Source organism: Oncorhynchus clarkii, chromosome 7 (genome assembly GCF_045791955.1).
Source record: "Oncorhynchus clarkii lewisi isolate Uvic-CL-2024 chromosome 7, UVic_Ocla_1.0, whole genome shotgun sequence".
Lineage (NCBI taxonomy): Eukaryota > Metazoa > Chordata > Actinopteri > Salmoniformes > Salmonidae > Oncorhynchus > Oncorhynchus clarkii.
The window spans coordinates 83,423,087-83,437,236 of NC_092153.1; the positions used below are offsets into that span (position 1 = coordinate 83,423,087).

The 14,150-nt window shown below is 43.4% G+C and overlaps 1 protein-coding gene across 2 annotated transcripts in view; it reads right to left on the minus strand.

The window, feature by feature from the left end:
• The window catches only part of LOC139413918 (ATPase plasma membrane Ca2+ transporting 2), a 178,848-nt gene that overhangs the window by 74,548 nt on the left and 90,150 nt on the right, over positions 1–14,150 (minus strand). The window contains exons 7-10 of one of the 2 annotated variants that reach the window (XM_071161778.1): positions 11,962–12,003; positions 9,644–9,811; positions 3,287–3,501; positions 2,060–2,302 (exon numbers count right to left, since the gene is read on the minus strand). In XM_071161778.1, coding sequence (XP_071017879.1) covers positions 2,060–2,302; positions 3,287–3,501; positions 9,644–9,811; positions 11,962–12,003 — 668 coding nt within the window. The remainder of the gene's footprint in view (positions 1–2,059; positions 2,303–3,286; positions 3,502–9,643; positions 9,812–11,961; positions 12,004–14,150) is intronic. The other variant, XM_071161779.1, reaches the window with a different exon arrangement.

A 14,150-nucleotide genomic window follows, 5' to 3' on the forward strand; every position in this document is an offset into this window, starting at 1 on the left:
TTGATGTCTTCACTATAGATGTCTTCACTATAGATGTCTTCACTATAGATGTCTTCACTATAGATGTCTTCACTATAGATGTCTTCACTATAGATGTCTTCACTATAGATGTCTTCACTATAGATGTCTTCACTATAGATGTCTTCACTATAGATGTCTTCACTATAGATGTCTTCACTATAGATGTCTTCACTAAATATGTCTTCACTATAGATGTCTTCACTATAGATGTCTTCACTATAGATGTCTTCACTATAGATGTCTTCACTATAGATGTCTTCACTATAGATGTCTTCACTATAGATGTCTTCACTATAGATGTCTTCAATATAGATGTCTTCACTATAGATGTCTTCACTATAGATGTCTTCACTAAATATGTCTTCACTATAGATGTCTTCACTATAGATGTCTTCACTATAGATGTCTTCACTATAGATGTCTTCACTATAGATGTCTTCAATATAGATGTCTTCACTATAGATGTCTTCACTATAGATGTCTTCACTATAGATGTCTTCACTATAGATGTCTTCACTATAGATGTCTTCACTATAGATGTCTTCACTATAGATGTATTCACTATAGATGTCTTCACTATAGATGTCTTCACTATAGATGTATTCACTAAATAGTACAAATTAAATGAAAACCCTTTAATGAGTAGGTGTGTCAGAACTTTTGACTGGTACTGTACATACATATTGATGTTTTAATCAGATTCTGTTTAATGAATGCACAGCTCTTAATTTGCACTACATTAAGGGATGCTGGTTTGGAATTAGCTGTGTGGAATTAGCTGTGTGGAATTAGCTGTGTGGAATTAGCTGTGTGGAATTAGCTGTGTGGAATTAGCTGTGTGGTTTTGGTGTTCCATTGTTGTTGTCCTGCGGTAGTTAAACAAGGTTTCTTTATAGCATTACATTATAGCTCCCAGTCCAGTCGTGACCAGACTCTAGACGATATTACAAAGAGTCTGCCTGGTGGTACACTACTGCACTTCTACTGTACACTACTGCACTTCTACTGTACACTACTGCACTTCTACTGTACACTACTGCACTTGTACTGTACACTACTGCACTTCTACTGTACACTACTGTACACTACTGCACTTCTACTGTACACTACTGCACTTGTACTGTACACTACTGCACTTCTACTGTACACTACTGTACACTACTGCACTTCTACTGTACACTACTGCACTTCTACTGTACACTACTGTACACTACTGCACTTCTACTGTACACTACTGCACTTCTACTGTACACTACTGTACACTACTGCACTTCTACTGCACACTACTACACTCCTAGTGTACTTCTACTGTACACAACTACACTCCTAGTGTACTTCTACTGCACACTACTGCATTTCAACTGCAAAACACACTTCTAGGTGTATCAGGAGGTTCAATGGGTTTCAGGTGTTTTAGGGGGTCCAATTGTTTCAGGTGAATCTTGTATCTTACCAGTATCTTGTTGGTGTAATATCTCAGTATGTAGTTGGTGTAATATCTCAGTATCTCAGTATGTAGTTGGTGTAATATCTCAGTATGTAGTTGGTGTAATATATCAGTATCTCAGTATGTTGTTGGTGTAATATCTCAGTATCTCAGTATGGTGTTGGTGTAATATCTCAGTATCTCAGTATGTAGTTGGTGTAATATCTCAGTATCTCAGTATGTAGTTGGTGTAATATCTCAGTATGTTGTTGGTGTAATATCTCAGTATCTCAGTGTGTTGTTGGTGTAATATCTCAGTATCTCAGTATGCAGTTGGTGTAATATCTCAGTATCTCAGGATGTTGTTGGTGTAATATCTCAGTATCTCAGTATGGTGTTGGTGTAATATCTCAGTATCTCAGTATGTTGTTGGTGTAATATCTCAGTATCTCAGTATGTTGTTGATGTAATATCTCAGTATCTTACCAGTATCCTGTTAGTGTAGTGTATAGCGTGATAGGTTCTTACCAGTATCTTGGTGGTGTAGTATATAGCGTGATAGGTTCTTACCAGTATCTTGGTGGTGTAGTATATAGCGTGATAGGTTCTTACCAGTATCTTGGTGGTGTACGCGCTGTTGAGGGAGATGGCGTTGACAAGGATATCCAGAGACTTAACAGACAGAAGTCCAGGGTCTGGTATCTCCTTGTAGTGGACATCCCCCACGTAGCACGCCACGGCAGTCATGCGGTTGGTGGTCAACGTGCCGGTCTTGTCGGAGCAGATGGCCGTGGCGTTACCCATCGTCTCACATGCATCCAGGTGGCGAACCAGGTTATTATCTTTCATCATTTTCTGAGGATGAAATATCAAACCGTGTTTTGGAGGTTTTAGCCTTGTTTCAATTCAACATTTATTTTTTTATATTAAGGAAGGCACAGACAGCACTAGAAAGATAATTTGCCGCGATATGTTTGCAACATGGAGCGCTATCATCTGCCAGAAGTAATTAGTCACAAAGATTGTACAGGTAAAAGTTATTGTTAAATAGTTTTTAGTGCTGCAACACATTAGATACTAGTTATTAGAGCTGCAACGAGCAGATACTAGTTATTAGAGCTGCAACAGATCAGATACTAGTTATTAGAGCTGCAACAGATCAGATACTAGTTATTAGAGCTGCAACAGATCAGATACTAGTTATTAGAGCTGCAACAGATCAGACACTAGTTATTAGAGCTGCAACAGATCAGATACTAGTTATTAGAGCTGCAACATATCAGATACTAGTTATTAGAGCTGCAACCGATCAGATACTAGTTATTAGAGCTGCAACAGATCAGATACTAGTTATTAGAGCTGCCACAGATCAGATACTAGTTATTAGAGCTGCAACAGATCAGATACTAGTTATTAGAGCTGCCACAGATCAGATACTAGTTATTAGAGCTGCAACAGATCAGATAGTAGTTATTAGAGCTGCAACATATCAGATACTAGTTATAAGAGTTGCAACATATCAGATACTAGTTATAAGAGTTGCAACATATCAGATACTAGTTATTAGAGCTGCAACAGATCAGATACTAGTTATTAGAGCTGCAACACTTTAGATAATATATTTTTTAAATATATTTTTTAAATATACTCTGACAGAGTAGTAGTGGAAGTTTTCCCCAAAAATATCTATTTTATTTTCTATATAATGATAAATAGCTTGATTTTCTTTCTCTCTCTGTGTGTGTGTGTGTGTGTGTGTGTGTGTGTGTGTGTGTGTGTGTGTGTGTGTGTGTGTGTGCGTGTGCGTGTGCGTGTGCGTGTGCGTGTGCGTGTGTATACCTTGACAGAGTAGGCCAGGGAGATGGTGACGGCCAGGGGCAGCCCCTCGGGTACAGCCACCACCAGCACGGTGACACCGATGATGAAGAACTTGACAAAGTACTGGACGTAGATGGGGGTGCACTCCGTCAGCCACGGCCTCTTCTGCAGGACAAAGTTGTCCACAGCAAAGTACAGCACCAGGATGATCACTGTGATGGCTGACATCACCAGACCTGGACAAGGAAATGGCTGCTGTTTTACTTTACTTGTGAACAGATGAAAGTGCGAGATGCCTGGCTTGTTTTGACTCATATGATTAGCAAACATTTATTTAAACTTTTATCTTTAGAAATCAACAGCACAGCAGCAACTACTTGTGAACAACATATTTATTTATGTGATTTGATTTCTTGCATTCCATATCCACTCCTAAATTTCCTTCTGTGATCTGGTAATCTCCATACTCCGTCATCAGAACGTCAGCATGATCTGGTAATCTCCATATTCCGTCATCAGAACGTCAGCATGATCTGGTCATCTCCATATTCCATCATCAGACGTCAGCGTGATCTGGTAATCTCCATATTCCATCATCAGAACGTCAGCGTGATCTGGTCATCTCCATATTCCGTCATCAGAACATCAGCGTGATCTGGTAATCTCCATATTCCGTCATCAGAACGTCAGCATGATCTGGTAATCTCCATATTCCATCATCAGAACGTCACCGTGATCTGGTAATCTCCATATTCCGTCATCAGAACGTCAGCGTGATCTGGTAATCTCCATATTCCGTCATCAGAACGTCAGCGTGATCTGGTAATCTCCATATTCCATCATCAGACGTCAGCGTGATCTGGTAATCTCCATATTCCATCATCAGAACGTCAGCGTGATCTGGTAATCTCCATATTTCGTCATCAGAACGTCAGCGTGATCTGGTAATCTCCATATTCCATCATCAGAACGTCAGCGTGATCTGGTAATCTCCATATTCCATCATCAGACGTCAGCGTGATCTGGTAATCTCCATATTCCATCATCAGAACGTCAGCGTGATCTGGTAATCTCCATATTCCATCATCAGAACGTCAGCGTGATCTGGTAATCTCCATATTCCGTCATCAGAACGTCAGCGTGATCTGGTAATCTCCATATTCCATCATCAGACGTCAGCGTGATCTGGTCATCTCCATATTCCGTCATCAGAACGTCAGCGTGATCTGGTAATCTCCATATTCCATCATCAGACGTCAGCGTGATCTGGTAATCTCCATATTCCATCATCAGAACGTCAGCGTGATCTGGTAATCTCCATATTCCATCATCAGACGTCAGCGTGATCTGGTAATCTCCATATTCCATCATCAGAACGTCAGCGTGATCTGGTAATCTCCATATTCCATCATCAGACGTCAGCGTGATCTGGTCATCTCCATATTCCGTCATCAGAACGTAAACGTGATCTGGTAATCTCCATATTCCATCATCAGACGTCAGCGTGATCTGGTCATCTCCATATTCCGTCATCAGAACGTCAGCGTGATCTGGTCATCTCCATATTCCGTCATCAGAACGTCAGCGTGATCTGGTAATCTCCATATTCCGTCATCAGAACGTCAGCGTGATCTGGTAATCTCCATATTCCGTCATCAGACGTCAGCGTGATCTGGTAATCTCCATATTCCGTCATCAGAACGTCAGCGTGATCTGGTAATCTCCATATTCCGTCATCAGAACGTCAGCGTGATCTGGTAATCTCCATATTCCATCATCAGAACGTCAGCGCGATCTTGTAATCTCCATATTCCATCATCAGAACGTCAGCGTGATCTGGTAATCTCCATATTCCGTCATCAGAACATCAGCGTGATCTGGTTATCTCCATATTCCTTCATCAGAACGTCAGCGTGATCTGGTCATCTCCATATTCCGTCATCAGAACGTCAGCGTGATCTGGTCATCTCCATATTCCGTCATCAGAACGTCAGCGTGATCTGGTAATCTCCATATTCCGTCATCAGAACATCAGCGTGATCTGGTAATCTCCATATTCCGTCATCAGAACGTCAGCGTGATCTGGTAATCTCCATATTCCGTCATCAGAACGTCAGCGTGATCTGGTAATCTCCATATTCCGTCATCAGAACGTCAGCGTGATCTGGTAATCTCCATATTCCGTCATCAGAACATCAGCGTGATCTGGTCATCTCCATATTCCGTCATCAGACGTCAGCGTGATCTGGTAATCTCCATATTCCGTCATCAGAACGTCAGCGTGATCTGGTAATCTCCATATTCCGTCATCAGAACGTCAGCGTGATCTGGTAATCTCCATATTCCATCATCAGAACGTCAGCGTGATCTTGTAATCTCCATATTCCATCATCAGAACGTCAGCGTGATCTGGTAATCTCCATATTCCGTCATCAGAACATCAGCGTGATCTGGTTATCTCCATATTCCGTCATCAGAACGTCAGCGTGATCTGGTCATCTCCATATTCCGTCATCAGAACGTCAGCGTGATCTGGTAATCTCCATATTCTCTCATCAGAACGTCAGCGTGATCTGGTAATCTCCATATTCCGTCATCAGAACGTCAGCGTGATCTGGTAATCTCCATATTCCGTCATCAGAACGTCAGTGTGATCTGGTAATCTCCATATTCCGTCATCAGAACGTCAGCGTGATCTGGTAATCTCCATATTCCGTCATCAGAACGTCAGCGTGATCTGGTCATCTCCATATTCCATCATCAGAACGTCAGCGTGATCTGGTCATCTCCATATTCCGTCATCAGAACGTCAGCGTGATCTGGTAATCTCCATATTCCGTCATCAGAACGTCAGCGTGATCTGGTAATCTCCATATTCCGTCATCAGAACGTCAGCGTGATCTGGTAATCTCCATATTCCGTCATCAGAACGTCATAATCTCCATATTCCGTCATCAGAACGTCAGCGTGATCTGGTAATCTCCATATTCCGTCATCAGACGTCAGCGTGATCTGGTAATCTCCATATTCCGTCATCAGACGTCAGCGTGATCTGGTAATCTCCATATTCCGTCATCAGACGTCAGCGTGATCTGGTAATCTCCATATTCCGTCATCAGAACGTCAGCGTGATCTGGTAATCTCCATATTCCATCATCAGAACGTCAGCGCGATCTTGTAATCTCCATATTCCATCATCAGAACGTCAGCGTGATCTGGTAATCTCCATATTCCGTCATCAGAACATCAGCGTGATCTGGTTATCTCCATATTCCTTCATCAGAACGTCAGCGTGATCTGGTCATCTCCATATTCCGTCATCAGAACGTCAGCGTGATCTGGTCATCTCCATATTCCGTCATCAGAACGTCAGCGTGATCTGGTAATCTCCATATTCCGTCATCAGAACATCAGCGTGATCTGGTAATCTCCATATTCCGTCATCAGAACGTCAGCGTGATCTGGTAATCTCCATATTCCGTCATCAGAACGTCAGCGTGATCTGGTAATCTCCATATTCCGTCATCAGAACGTCAGCGTGATCTGGTAATCTCCATATTCCGTCATCAGAACATCAGCGTGATCTGGTCATCTCCATATTCCGTCATCAGACGTCAGCGTGATCTGGTAATCTCCATATTCCGTCATCAGAACGTCAGCGTGATCTGGTAATCTCCATATTCCGTCATCAGAACGTCAGCGTGATCTGGTAATCTCCATATTCCATCATCAGAACGTCAGCGTGATCTTGTAATCTCCATATTCCATCATCAGAACGTCAGCGTGATCTGGTAATCTCCATATTCCGTCATCAGAACATCAGCGTGATCTGGTTATCTCCATATTCCGTCATCAGAACGTCAGCGTGATCTGGTCATCTCCATATTCCGTCATCAGAACGTCAGCGTGATCTGGTAATCTCCATATTCTCTCATCAGAACGTCAGCGTGATCTGGTAATCTCCATATTCCGTCATCAGAACGTCAGCGTGATCTGGTAATCTCCATATTCCGTCATCAGAACGTCAGTGTGATCTGGTAATCTCCATATTCCGTCATCAGAACGTCAGCGTGATCTGGTAATCTCCATATTCCGTCATCAGAACGTCAGCGTGATCTGGTCATCTCCATATTCCATCATCAGAACGTCAGCGTGATCTGGTCATCTCCATATTCCGTCATCAGAACGTCAGCGTGATCTGGTAATCTCCATATTCCGTCATCAGAACGTCAGCGTGATCTGGTAATCTCCATATTCCGTCATCAGAACGTCAGCGTGATCTGGTAATCTCCATATTCCGTCATCAGAACGTCATAATCTCCATATTCCGTCATCAGAACGTCAGCGTGATCTGGTAATCTCCATATTCCGTCATCAGACGTCAGCGTGATCTGGTAATCTCCATATTCCGTCATCAGACGTCAGCGTGATCTGGTAATCTCCATATTCCGTCATCAGACGTCAGTGTGATCTGGTCATCTCCATATTCCGTCATCAGAACGTCAGCGTGATCTGGTAATCTCCATATTCCGTCATCAGACGTCAGCGTGATCTGGTAATCTCCATATTCCGTCATCAGAACGTCAGCGTGATCTGGTAATCTCCATATTCCGTCATCAGAACGTCAGCGTGATCTGGTAATCTCCCATATTCCGTCATCAGACGTCAGCGTGATCTGGTAATCTCCATATTCCGTCATCAGACGTCAGCGTGATCTGGTAATCTCCATATTCCGTCATCAGACGTCAGCGTGATCTGTTCATCTCCATATTCCGTCATCAGAACGTCAGCGTGATCTGGTAATCTCCATATTCCGTCATCAGACGTCAGCGTGATCTGGTAATCTCCATATTCCGTCATCAGAACGTCAGCGTGATCTGGTAATCTCCATATTCCGTCATCAGAACGTCAGCGTGATCTGGTCATCTCCCATATTCCGTCATTAGAACGTCAGCGTGATCTGGTCATCTCTCATATTCCGTCATCAGAACGTCAGCGTGATCTGGTAATCTCCATATTCCGTCATCAGACCTCAGCGTGATCTGGTAATCTCCATATTCCGTCATCAGACGTCAGCGTGATCTGGTAATCTCCATATTCCGTCATCAGACGTCAGAGTGATCTGGTCATCTCCCATATTCCGTCATCAGAACGTCAGCGTGATCTGGTCATCTCCCATATTCCGTCATCAGAACGTCAGCGTGATCTGGTAATCTCCATATTCCGTCATCAGAACGTCATAATCTCCATATTCCATCATCAGAACATCAGCGTGATCTGGTAATCTCCATATTCCGTCATCAGAACGTCAGCGTGATCTGGTCATCTCCCATTTTCCGTCATCAGAACGTCAGCGTGATCTGGTAATCTCCATATTCCGTCATCAGAACGTCATAATCTCCATATTCCGTCATCAGAACGTCATAATCTCCATATTCCATCATCAGAACATCAGCGTGATCTGGTAATCCTCATATTCCGTCTCAGAACCTCATAATCTCCATTATATCTGGCATATAGAGATACATTATGGATCATATATACAGTGTGTTCGGAAAGTATTGACATTTTAGCATATTTAAAAAAAAGAAATTTAAAAAAAGGCCCTTTACTCAGTACTTTGGCAGGGATTACAGCCGTGAGTCTTCTTGACACTACAAGCTTGGCACACCTGTATTTGGGGAGTTTCTCCCATTCTTCTCTGCAGATCCTCTCAAGCTCTGTCAGGTTGTTCGATCGGGTTCAAGTCCAGGCTCTGGCTGGGCCACTCAAGGACATTCAGAGACTTGTTCCAAAGCCACTCCTGCCTTGTCTTGGCTGTGTGCTTAGAGTCGTTGTCCTGTTGGAAAGGGAACCTTCGCCCCGGCTTGAGGTCCTGTTCACTCTGGAGCAGGGTTTCATCAAGGATCTCTCTGTACCTTGCTTCGTTCATCTTTCCCTCGATCCTGACTAGTCTCCCAGTCCCTGCCACTGAAAAACATCCTCACAGCATGATGCTGCCACCACCATGCTTCACCATAGGGATGGGGCCAGGTTTCCTCCAGATGTGACATTTGGCATTCAGGCTAAAGAGTTCAATATTGGTTTCATCAGATCAGAGAATCTTGTTTCTCCTTTTCTGAGAGTCCTTTGGGTGCCTTTTGGGAAAACTCCAAGCGGGCTGTCAGGTGCCTTTTACTGAGGAGTGGCTTCCGTCTGGCCACTCTACCATAAATACCTGATTGGAAGTGCTGCAGAGATGGTTGTCCTTCTGGAAGGTTCTCCCATCGGGTTCTTGGTCACCTCCCTGACCAAGGCCCTATTGAGTGATTTGACACTCAATATATATATGATAAATCATATATATATGATTTAATCATATTGATTGATCTGCCGTACCTGCTTTGCCAATCTGAACAGCCAGCTTGGTCAGTTTCCCCTGGAGGACAGACTTCTCCTTCTTGGAGACGTTTGCTTTCTTCTTCTCCTCCTTCTCCTCCATCTCTCCTCCCTCGGCGCTCTTCAGAGGCTGCATCTCCATAGCAGCCGCTCCGTCCTGTTTCTTCACTGAAACAACCACAGGAACACAAAGACAGGAGATTATTATGGGATGTCCTTGGGGTCTGTTCTATTTAGCAAGGACCCCAATTTAGATCGAGTCCTGTGGCCTATGCTGTAGGAACGACCCCAACTTAGATCGAGTCCTGTGGCCTATGCCGTAGGAAAGACCCCAACTTAGATCGAGTCCTGTGGCCTATGCTTTAGGAACGACCCCAACTTAGATCGAGTCCTGTGGCCTATGCAGTAGGAACGACCCCAACTTAGATCGAGTCCTGTGGCCTATGCTTTAGGAAAGACCCCAACTTAGGTCGAGTCCTGTGGCCTATGCTTTAGGAACGACCCCAACTTAGATAGAGTCCTGTGGCCTATGCTTTAGGAACGACCCCAACTTAGATAGAGTCCTGTGGCCTATGCTTTAGGAAAGACCCCAACTTAGATCGAGTCCTGTGGCCTATGCTGCAGGAAAACCCCCAACTTAGATCGAGTCCTGTGGCCTATGCTTTAGGAAAGACCCCAACTTAGATCGAGTCCTGTGGCCTATGCAGCAGGAAAGACCCCAACTTAGATCGAGTACATCCATTGAAGTAAAACACGTTATGGAAACCAGTGATGCTCTAAGCGCTGCCCGACAGAGACAGTGGTTGGTACGTTGATATTTTCAACCAGCTTTTAACCTCTCACCACAACTGTCTGAAGAAGTCCTCATTCTAGTTAACTGAACTAGTCAGGGGGGGAAAAAAAACATGTGTAGGTCAACATTTTAACGTTTTACATTTCAAATAACATCAAAACAGCAAAAGGGTTTGAACGAGAATTGCTGTTAAAAGGTTCAGGGAATGTCATCCTTTGGATCCGGTGTAAGGCAAGAACAAAATGCTGTTCTCAGCAGGTTAAGAAACATTGTTGTCCAAGGTTAAAAAGATACAGCTCACCACAGTCAATCAACATCCTTCCCTAAAGTCAATTAGAATTTTCACCAATTCATCCGCGTGTATTATTCTCTTCAGGAGAGAACGATTTGCCCATGGTTACATCATCACGATACAATGTAAAGCACTTTGAGCCCTGTACAGAGAAAGCCCTGTACAGAGAAAGCCCTGTACAGAGAAAGCCTTGTACAGAGAAAGCCCTGTACAGAGAAAGCCCTGTACAGAGAGAGCCCTGTAGGAATGCAAACTATTATGAACATAACTTCTAAGTACATTAAGTTTCTGCTAGCAGGAAAACCTTCAAGATGAACACTATTTTAACAAAGAATAGTGTTAGTGGAACAATCTCCGGGCAGACTGACCTCTAAAAGAGAGAGATACTGAGATAGAGAGAGAGAGAGAGCAAGAGATAGAGAGAGCAAGAGAGAGAGAGAGAGAGAGAGAGAGTGAGAGCGAGAGCGAGAGCGAGAGCGCGAGAGAGAGAGAGAGAGAGCGAGAGAGAGAGAGAGAGCAAGAGATAGAGAAAGACAGAGCAAGAGAAATTTGAGAGAGAGAAAGAAAGAAAGAGAGAGAGAGAGAGAGAGAGAGAGAGAGAGAGAGAGAGAGAGCGAGAGCGAGAGCGAGAGCGAGAGCGAGAGCGAGAGCAAGAGAGAGAGAGAGAGAGAGAGAGAGAGAGAGAAAGCAAGAGATAGAGAAAGACAGAGCAAGAGAAATTTGAGAGAGAGAGAGAGAGAGAGAGAGAGAGAGAGAGAGAGAGAGAGAGAGAGAGAGAGAGAGAGAGAGAGAGAGAGAGAGAGAGAGAGACAAAGACAGAGCAAGAGAGATTAGAGAGAGAGAGACCTTGAGACATGCTCATATAGAGCTGAGACAACACCGGGGACACAACACTGCAGCCCGTGACAACAACACTGGGGACACAAGACATCATCAGGCTGAATGGACGTTTACATATCAGAAGTATGTTAGAGACGTTAAGGGAATGTTAGAGGATCGTTAGAGCTGGGGTTGCAAAATGATGATAACTTTCCCCAAATTCCTATGTTTTCCAGGAAATGAATATTCCCAGAATCAGAAGGGAATAGGCATGAAATCCGGACATTTTCAACCAGGATTTCTGGAAAAGCTGGGATATTTTTTTTGGGGGGGGGAGTTACCGGAAATTTGCATCCCTAGTTAAAGCACAAACCAAAACTATGGGGGGGGAGGGTAAAGTTGAAAATAGGTTACCTTTAGTCTGGTTGTTCTCCATATTGTCATCCTGTATTTTACCTACGATGGAGACATACGAGACACAGAACAATAAGAACCGACAATAAAACAAAACACACAATCAAACGCCAGGACATTACAGTGAAATAAAAACTGAAAAGGAAGACAGAAAAATAATGAATATTTATTTAACGTCGTCATGACAGAGCTGCTTCTTAATTAATGAGGTGAAGCTCTACTGCAGGGGATGCTAATTTCTAATTTACAAGCTAACGAAATGTTGTGTTTTTCGCCTGGGCTTGCTAGTGACTATTAGAAATAATGTCAATCAAAATAGATAATTGATAATAAAACTAGATTTTGCAAATAATGTGACTATGTGGTAAATATTTATCCTAGCACTTGTGCTAAACGATGAACTGACATTTCAGTTTTTTTGAGAGAGGGGGAGGAGGAGGTTATTAATAATTACCACGTTTCCACGCCTAACCAGGTTGAATGTTTGCTTAATGAAAACGACAGCCCAGCATCCCACAAAGTTGTTGATTTGATTTATGTAGTGGATGATTGGATTTCTCTCTAGAGAAACAGCGCATTGGGCTCGCAATAAATACATGGAATTCAAGTAAACGAACCAACGTCGCTCAATTAGTTGTTTAAAACCATGTAAAACGCATTAAAACGTTATGTTTGTAGCTGTGTTGGATGAAAACCTTTCTCTGGTTACTTCTATGATCTTCGACAGTGATTTGAGCAAAATGCAACCATTGTTATTTGGTTATGATGAAACGAATGTTATTGTGTTTTAAGATGCTTTGCTAGACACGATCACTTGACATGTTCTACCGTACTTGAGTTAACTACAAGACCTACTCTATCTCTGCTGCTCAGATTTCCTCGCTATCCGATCGGTTGTGGGTGCTTCGTTTTGAAGAGTGACTACACAGACTTACAGGAAGTGACAAACTCACACACAGACTACAGGAAATTCCACACATCGACAGAACAAGAAAAGCCATTCGGATATTTCACGAGGTGTCAAGAAACAGATGCAGAGAATCACAGCGTTAACACACAACACGAGGTAAAGGAGAAACAAACACACGACCGACACAGAGCATGCAGTGTTACAGTAATGTCAGAAAGATCATGCAAGGTCAGACTGAGGGAGGAAAGGAATTGAAGTGAAGGAATTGAACGCTGGAGAGAATCATACTACTGGACTACCTGCCATCCAGAGGCCTGATAGACTACAGGGGTCTGATAGACTACAGGACTACAGGGGTCTGATAGACTACAGGGGTCTGATAGACTACTGGACTACAGGGGTCTGATAGACTACAGGACTTCAGGGGTCTGATGGACTACAGGACTACAGGGGTCTGATAGACTACTGGACTACAGGGGTCTGATAGACTACAGGACTGCAGGGGTCTGATGGACTACAGGACTACAGGGGTCTGATAGACTACAGGACTGCAGGGGTCTGATGGACTACAGGACTACAGGGGTCTGATAGACTACAGGGGTCTGATAGACTACTGGACTACAGGGGTCTGATAGACTACAGGACTACAGGGGTCTGATAGACTACAGGACTACAGGGGTCTGATAGACTACAGGGGTCTGATAGACTACAGGACTTCAGGGGTCTGATAGACTACAGGGGTCTGGTAGATTACTGGACTACCATTAAAACCACTAGATCTTAAACACATACACATGTCGTTTTTATATCTCATGTGAATTCATTTATTACATGTCTTTTTTTTTACCCTTTTAATTTCAATGTACACCTTACCACCAAACTATCTGTCCAAATGTAAACATTGAATACCTTGGTGCATATTACTAAAAGGGAAAAACTCTTATCAAGTGAGCATCGTCCTGCATATCTATAACCATCTGTATCATACTCATGCTGTTTCTTTCTCAGTCGGTATAATGGCCATGTCTATTCAGTTCATTTCAACCACAATAGCAGATCCACTTCCCTCCCAGAGGACACAACGAGGCAGCTGAAATTGGACAATTGACCTCATTCAGTGCAGAGAGACAGGTCAGGACCGTAGTGCGAGAGATAGACAGTCTTGGGGGGGGGGGGGGGGGGGGGGATGAGCAGCAGACAGTATACAACACGTTGGATGCATCCCAAAAGGCAGCCTATTCCCTATATGGTGCACTACTAGGTTTCCCTAAGGGTCCTG